This window comes from Halyomorpha halys, unplaced genomic scaffold, assembly GCF_000696795.3.
Source record: "Halyomorpha halys isolate HHAL.00 unplaced genomic scaffold, Hhal_1.1 Scaffold53.1, whole genome shotgun sequence".
NCBI lineage: Eukaryota > Metazoa > Arthropoda > Insecta > Hemiptera > Pentatomidae > Halyomorpha > Halyomorpha halys.
This window is the reverse complement of record NW_027109243.1, coordinates 767,339-775,653: the sequence shown is the minus strand read 5'-3', so window position 1 is coordinate 775,653 and position 8,315 is coordinate 767,339. Positions and strand designations below refer to the sequence as shown.

At 28.3% G+C, this 8,315-nt stretch overlaps 1 protein-coding gene across 1 annotated transcript in view; it reads left to right on the top strand.

Moving 5' to 3' along the window:
- Positions 1-8,020, top strand: part of LOC106692352 (mitochondrial transcription factor B1) — a 23,261-nt gene extending 15,241 nt beyond the window's left edge. The window contains exons 6-7 of the mRNA XM_014438250.2: positions 3,184-3,271; positions 7,719-8,020. Coding sequence (XP_014293736.1) covers positions 3,184-3,271; positions 7,719-7,832 — 202 coding nt within the window. The 3' untranslated portion in view covers positions 7,833-8,020. The remainder of the gene's footprint in view (positions 1-3,183; positions 3,272-7,718) is intronic.
- The last annotated feature ends 295 nt before the right edge of the window (positions 8,021-8,315 follow it).

Genomic DNA, 8,315 nt, shown 5'->3' with positions numbered 1-8,315 from the left:
TTCAAAATTTATTTAAATAAATAAAAGGAAATTTAAAAGTTTTTATTTATTCTTAGATCATAAATATTCCTTTGAAGATGACAAGCTTTAAATGAATAGATATGAGAATTTTATTTTAAATTATATATGATATTATTGACTCTTATCTCAAGGCGGGTTATCCGGACAATAAAAACACAATGACACTAAAGTAAATTAATGGCTCTTTTACAAATATACTTAAATCCTATGTTGACAATCCAAAAAGTGTCTTTTTTCCTTCAATTATATACTTTTCTTGGATGACTGCAGACTCTTGATGTCTTCTTCCTAATGATGTTACCTCTGACTGCAGACGAAGGGTGGTCCTTACCATCTGCATCCAAGAGAAGTCATCCCCTCGGCGTCTAAACAACAAGGGTCCGCAAAAAAAGAGTGTTCAATTTCCTTTCTTCTGTCTTTAAGGTTCACTCGTCGATTAAAAAAAAATCAATTGTAGCTCCCACTCTAATTCACCTGTGATGATTCACGATGTATTTACTTCATTGATGATTGTTATAATCATCTATTTCTTCTTGAATTAATTTGCACTATGATCGTGTTAGAGAAACAACAAAAGTTGAAAGCAGTAATTCAAACAAACTTCCCGAAAGACATGTGCCGCCATCTTGAATATTTTGAACGATGCATCTTTACACCATATTTGGCTGACCAAAATTGGTTAGCTTACTTTTTTGGTTTAATAAAACAAATAAACAATACTGAAAAGTTGATATACATAAAATAAAACATATTAAAACCCTTTATATATAAAAAACTACTATTCATAAAAAGAGGATGTATGGATATGGATATATCCACAGTCAACTATTAACTCATCATTACAGATATTTATTTTTTTTTTATAAGTTTTTTCACTGTTATTTCTGAAGCTCCCGTATTTTATTGGGTTGTAAAATAAGTTCGTAGCGTTTTTCAATATTCCAATTTAATCCTTACTGTGTTTATGAAATCATGTTTACTTGGTCAATAATGTTTACATATCCTAAAAAAGTATTAGTAAAGGTGCTTTTATGCATCAGTTTCAACCGAGATTCCTTATCTTTAGATAGTCATAGACAGGTATTTTGCTTGCTCCAAACAGAAGAGAAAAAAATTCATTTTTGTCATTTAATGATTTTCCGAAAAGGAAAATTCGCTGCACAGACGGTTAACAAAATTTGCAGTGTGTATGGCGATGATGCCCTAGGAGAAAGTAATGTCCGTAAGTGGTTTGCTTGGTTCAGAGCCGGAAATTTTGACTTGGAAGACGCAAAGCACTCTGGTTATCCTTCAACTGTTGATGATGACCAAATTCAAGCAGTGGTCATAGACAACCCTCACTCTACAACACGGGATATCGCAGAAACATATCTCATGTAAGTGTCTCAAATCATTTGTGTCTCATAATCGCAAAGGCATAGTTTTCCATCACGATAATGCCCACCCTCACGTGTCTTTGCAGATCCAGCATAAGTTATTAGAGTTTGGCTGGGATGTGATCTCCCACCTACCCTATTCACTAGACGTTGCCCCAACAGATTTTCACTTATTTCGGGCCCTTTAAAGCTCTCTTGACAAGAAACACTTTAATTCCCTCGAGGACTGCAAAATACACATCATTCATTGCACAAAAATCTGAGAAGTTTTAGGTTGACGGAATTAAAAAATTAGCTGAAAGGTGGCAACGTGTAATAGATCAAAATGGGTTTTATATGATTGGTTAAAAATATTTACAAGAATCTGAAGTTTTTATTGAAATCACCAGTAAAAAAACGCTATGAATTTATTTTATAACCCAATATAATACGCATTGTTGGGTCTAATTTAATCTTCATCCTCAACTATTGATTATTTCTAAAATTATTTAAAACAGACAAAAAAAAAAAAAGGAAGTGGCAAAAACCTTCAACCTTCTAAAAAGAACCTTCTATAGTTCCAGTTACAATTTCTTAATTAGCAAAGGTGTCTTATATTATTCCGTTTCTTTCCAAATTCAATAAAATGGATTTGATTAGGATAGACGAATTGACTTGACAGATGACAAAGACTTAATTGATCAGGCAATGATGGAAAAAAAAAGCATTCCGTCCTCAACAAAATTATTTTTTACAGTGGTCGGATGAAGAATTGTTTTGGCAATTTCAACTGTCAAAAGTGGCTGTTGAATTAATTTCAAATGTAATTGGACCTACAGTTTCTTACATTAGTGATAGCATTTGCTGAGTTAGCCACTTATTTCAGTTTCAGGTTTTCTTCGTATCTGTAGTACCAGTAATAGGTTATTACTAGTAATAGTAGAAACTGTAATCTGTGGACCCGAAATAGGTTACTTAGTTATTGGAGTTTTATTAATCTCTTGAACAAAACTTAGTCTTCCCGGAGTTCGGTACAGTGTGCCCTTTATTTATTAGTGTACACCTCCACCCGTCACAAAAGACCTGAAGACCTACATTGTACATCTAAACATTGAATCTTAATAAATACTTTAAAACTATTTTTGTTTTTCTTGATTGCAACCCTCATAACAATCATGTATATATAATAGCAAATTAATTGAGTTAAACATCTTCTGTTATTTATTTATAATCTTTATTTTTTCTTGAGACTGGTAATTCTTTAATAAATAACTCAAATACTATCCAATTATAGTCTCAAAACTTTATTTCTTTTATTCGTCCAACGTTTCGACCAATCCGGCCATCTTCATGGACATCTACTCAATACCACTTTGCAAACATATAATTTAAAACAACTCTAAAACTTCATTCAGGCTATTCTACCCAGGTCAAAACATTTATATCCAATTAGTCAATTATCCATTAAAACCACAGTCAAAAATTATTTCTTTGCCAACACTATTAATAGACATTTATCACAACTGTGGTTTTAATGGATAATTGACTAATTGGATATAAATGTTTTGACCTGGGCAGAATAGCCTGAATGAAGTTTTAGAGTTGTTTTAAATTATATGTTTGCAAAGTAGTATTGAGTAGATGTCCCTGAAGATGGCTGGATTGGCCGAAACGTTGGATGAATAAAAGAAATAAAGTTTTGAGACTATAATTGGATAGTATTTGAGTTATTTATTAAAGATCTTCTGTTATTTTTTTATTGTAATTTGACTGGTTTTTATAATTTAGTTTCTTTTTTTGGTTTCAGTCTCCTATTTCCCAAACCTTTGAGGGATCGTCTTGCCGAGAGAATACTGTTAGAGACTGGTATACCGTATCAGACCAGAGCTATACAGGTAGTGTGGATATTTATGTTGATGTTTTAATATTCACTGTATTAATAAAACCCGGTTCTGTGATGACCATGATAGTGTTAGTGTTAGTGATAACTATCACATTTACTACCATCGTGTAAATCTTGAAATTTGTTGTCATAGCAGTACTGTCGTATTATCATGCTATATACTGTCACTGTCAACTATCTGCTCTTGCTAATAGTACAAGATCCCGGTGGTAAAAAAATCAGTTAGTTCACCGTAATGTTTTATTATTTTAATGAAAACTATGTATAATCATCAAAATTGATGAATCTGCCCATTATAGTTAAGGGGGATACAAAATGGCGACTGTTTCAAAATATTAAAAAAAAAATTTTTTTCATTTGTTGCTTTATATTGTTGAAACTACTTACAACACAAGAAAACCTAATAAATTATCATTTTTCAGTAGTCTTACTGATATTTACTTATGAATATGAATTTTACATCTAAAATTTTGTCTGAAAAACTAGAAATCAGTCATAAATTATTTTATAGCACATTAAACTAGCTTAATAGTCATCTCTATGAGTTTTGATTCCCAAAATATAGATTGTTCACAGTAAACTTACTAAATACTGATTTTTCAGTACATTTTTTATGAAATGTACTGAAAAATCAGTATTTAATCTAGTTAAATTTACTATAAAGTAGTTTATGATATTAATCTTTCATAGTAATACTTTTCATAATATTTGCTAAAATAAATTGATTTAGAGTTATTCAAACAAAATTTCATATGAAAAATTCATATTCATATTTAAATATTATAAAAAATACTACCCCTATGCAGATAAACATTATAAACTACTTTATGGTGCATTCAACTGGCTTTAATTTGTGTGCTGGCAGACATCTGTATATCTAACAGTTCCTGATATATAGTTTTGCATAAACCAAAAATTTTTTCCAAACAATTAGAAATCATCATCTGGTTAATTTATTTTGGCAAATATGAAAACTACTACTCCTACGAAGATAAACATCATTTACTACTTTCTTGCTCATTAATTAGCTTTAGTGAGTGCTAATAGACATCTGTATGTCAAAAAGTTCCTGAGATATAGATTTCACAAAATAAATTCACTAACTAGTGATTTTTCAGTGCATTTTTTATGAAATGTTACTTTTTAAAAAAGTATATCTTGGGAAGTATTGGTCATAAATAGCTCTCTAATGGCACATATTTTAGCAAATTTGCTCTTCTTTAAATGATGTTCTATTATGTTTTCTAGTAGCTTGTTTTAATGATATGGAGCTACAAATGAAAAATTATTTTTTTTAAACGTTTTGAAACAGCCACTATTTTTTATTCCCCCTAACTATACTTGGCTAACTCAACAAATTTGACTAGCAATTATACATAGTTTTCATTGAAATAATAAAAAATTGAGGTGAAATAACTGACTTTTTTCTCTTGTTGGGCTTTTGCACTATAACCACCAATTGTAAACACCTTGATCATGAACTGTCACACCTTATCAACTCTTAGCACCAACCTTATGTATAACTTATAACCTTGTTTGTTTTCTATTTGTTATGTGTATATGGTGATAGTTGTCGTTTTATCTTATCATCACTTTTTATCATTCACAAAAAAGTCAGTAAGATTAGCTTTATTATCAGTATCTAAACAGGCACTATATTACTTTCTCACTGTTATGATCATACAACCTGGACAGATATTTACTATGTGAGAATTGGCCTTAACATTGAATAAGTTTATTCTTTTTTAATCAGCTCAAAGAAAATAAATATTACAAATAGGGAGAATATTGAATTATTTCGGAATGTGGGAATCATATAATTTAATTTTAGTAATTTTTGAATGATACTTTGATGGTGAAATAAATCTATATATATATATATATATATATCATAGATAGGATCAATAATTATGATTACCTCTACTGTTAAATAAGGTTAATAATTCAAAGCAAGGAGCTAAACAGTTCCGTGCTTCACATTTTGCAATAAGTTTCATTTTAACAGTTTTATCAAATCTTTTTTTATTTGCAAAATAATTGTTTTTTATTATTAAAAACCTTTTAATAAAATTTATTATTTTTTTTTCTTGTTATTTTATTGGAATGAATTAAAAAAAGAAATAGACCTTTTTATAACTTCTTTTATTTACTCATGTTTATAGCTCTATAAAAAAGTATGGCACAATCAACGTTTTAAAAATTATACAGCAATTTCAAATAAATAAGTTAAAATTAATTATTAGTTTACAATCACCATATATTTAAATAATGATACTTATAGTTTACAATTAAAATATATGTTAGTTTTTACTAATTTAAAATTTTGAATTAAGTCCAACAAATTTAAATATTAATCACTACTATTTCTTATTTATTTATTTTATCTATCATTAATTATGTGATGTCATATGTCAAAAAAATAAAACATTTTTTTTATATCCAAAATCTTGAATAAAAAAATAATGGGGAAACTACCCGAAACATTGTTAATTATGTTAATTTTCTTTTGGTAATTTCCACAGCAATTTCAATAAATAAATGACTTTTTTTAATTGAGGGTGATTCGCAACTTGTTTTATTGGAGATATTTGTTAATGCCTGATGTCTGATGAAAGTTTAGTTATTAAAACAACTATCGATAGCAAACATCAAATTTCTCTATTATATAAAAAAAATTTTAATGATTGCCTGTAATATTTTATTTTACATCATGAGTGGCACTCTCTGTTAGGGCAGTGATGAAGTTGTTAATTCTTCTGCTCGCTCATAGATAGCGTTGCTACAGGATCCTAGATGTCTATTATATAAAAGAATTTTTAGTGATCACTATGTAATATTTTATTTTAAATGTAAATTGAAGTAAAAATTAAAATACTATTAAAATACTAAAGGATAATAATGACTTGAAATTTATATTTTTCTGCTTAGACTATAGTGAAAAAAAATACTTTCCGAACTACAGATTATGTAAATTACAATTATACAATTTGAGCGAGAGGTAGTATAATTAAATGAACAGATGTATAATTTGTAAAATGTGAATTTATGTCCGTCATTAGGCGATCAGAGGTACCATCCTCCCTAGTTTTATTTTAAATTTTACATATTTTCTTCTGAAATTCTATCTATACTATTCAGTATTGATTTTTCCTTTTTACATTGTGGGTCATAGAAATACTGTTTTCCGCGCTGCATTTGAATTTTGGAAAGAAAAAATTAAAAGTGAAAGAAAGAAATAATAATTTAGTGGAATAATAATAAAGGTTATTTTTGTTAAGAGTGAAAGTCAACTGTTTCTGTCCTTAGTAAAACTTTTATTTTAAAATTCAAAAAAAGTTTCCTCTTATAATGAAACCTTTGTTCAGCCAAAGTAAAGTTATATTTTTTAGTTTAGAAACTAACCAGAAAGTTTAGTTTGTTTCTGTTCCTACTCTGAAGAATTAATAAGACATTTAGTAATTATTAATAATAAAATAGTATGCTAATTTTACTCCAAAATTTATTAATATACTCTCCACCCTATGGTAACATTCTTTATCTTACCTCTAAAACAGACAGTTATAGCGAGTATATTGTCTATGTACGATATGTTACAATCTCACAAGAGATTATAATACCAAAAATATTAAAAGGCAATCCTTCAGGCCAAACCATCCCACTAAACCCCAATTTAGCGACGGTCTAATATCACCTTTGAAATATTTATTTAATGTGGAAAGAGGAGACTTAGGTTAGTTAAATTGAGCTACATTGAAAAAATGGCGTGAACTACTTTGTATTACATTACTTTGTAAATGATTAATAGAAAATGATTTATTATATTCTTAAACTTTTATTTGTTTTTTCTTATTTAACAACTGCTACATTGATGTAATATTGTGCAATGCTAAGATACTGTAAATGTGTTGTGAAAGATAAATGTTTTGAAGCAATTTGAAGTTAAAAAAATACTGTGCAAATATTGTATTAAAAATGTTTAGTCTGCCCCTTTTGTTGGAATGTAACATTGGCTCAAATTATTCAATGAGATCTCATGAAAGTTTTGAAACTATTCGAGCTCAAAATAAAGAAAAAATATTCAGAAAAGGTTTTTAACCACCATTTTATGTTTTATTTTCTAGTGTTTGCCTCACCAAGTAAATGTTTATGTCCGAGCCAGTTTTTTTTTTTGTTCTTTAAAGCTTTCCTTTAAGAGACTTAAGACAATAAGATGATGTAAGTGATTCACTTTGATTCAATTAAATTGAATCAATTTATTCCAATTGATATTGGCGATTTAAACTAGGATAAATTTTTGAACTATCCAAAAATATAATAATTTCTTTTGTAAAAATAACACTATATTTCATATTTTTTATTATTTTCGCAGTAATATGTTCATATTCATTAAATTTAAAATTTTATTAATTAAGAATTAATAATAGAAACTTTTGTTACAGTTGACTCTTCCAGAGGTGGGAAGAATCATCAAAGCTTACAATGGTATCATATCAGAGCAACCGTCACTTGCCAGCTACAACTTCCGGAAAAACGATGAAGTTGAACTAGAATAGTTACTGTGCCTTTTTATTTTATTTTTATTTTCTTCAGATTCAATTATTATTGTAAAATATAACTTAAAATGACCTTTAATGGAAGTTATGGAGGTCCTTGGCTGAAAGTAGTATTGTATAGTTATTGTATTTTTAATTAGTTATCAAGCATTATTGTTCTTTGTATAATAAATTGATTTAACATTTTATTTTATATCAAAAAATCTTTAGTTTTGTTATTTTGATTTCAATCATGATGCACAAATCTTTGTTTCTGGCATCTCCTCTCCCTTCAGGGCAGTCCAGCTCAGTAGAACTTTATTTTATGATTAAATAAATTTTATTTGTCTTCATTTACTTTATAAAATTTGACTGATTTGTAATATACTATCTTTTGTAGCAACTAAACCCCCTGAAATTCGACTTGATTTTTCAATGTTATTAAATGTTAACAATTTTTTTTAGTACTAGGAGGTAGGGATGAGATAATGGAAGAAAAATGTC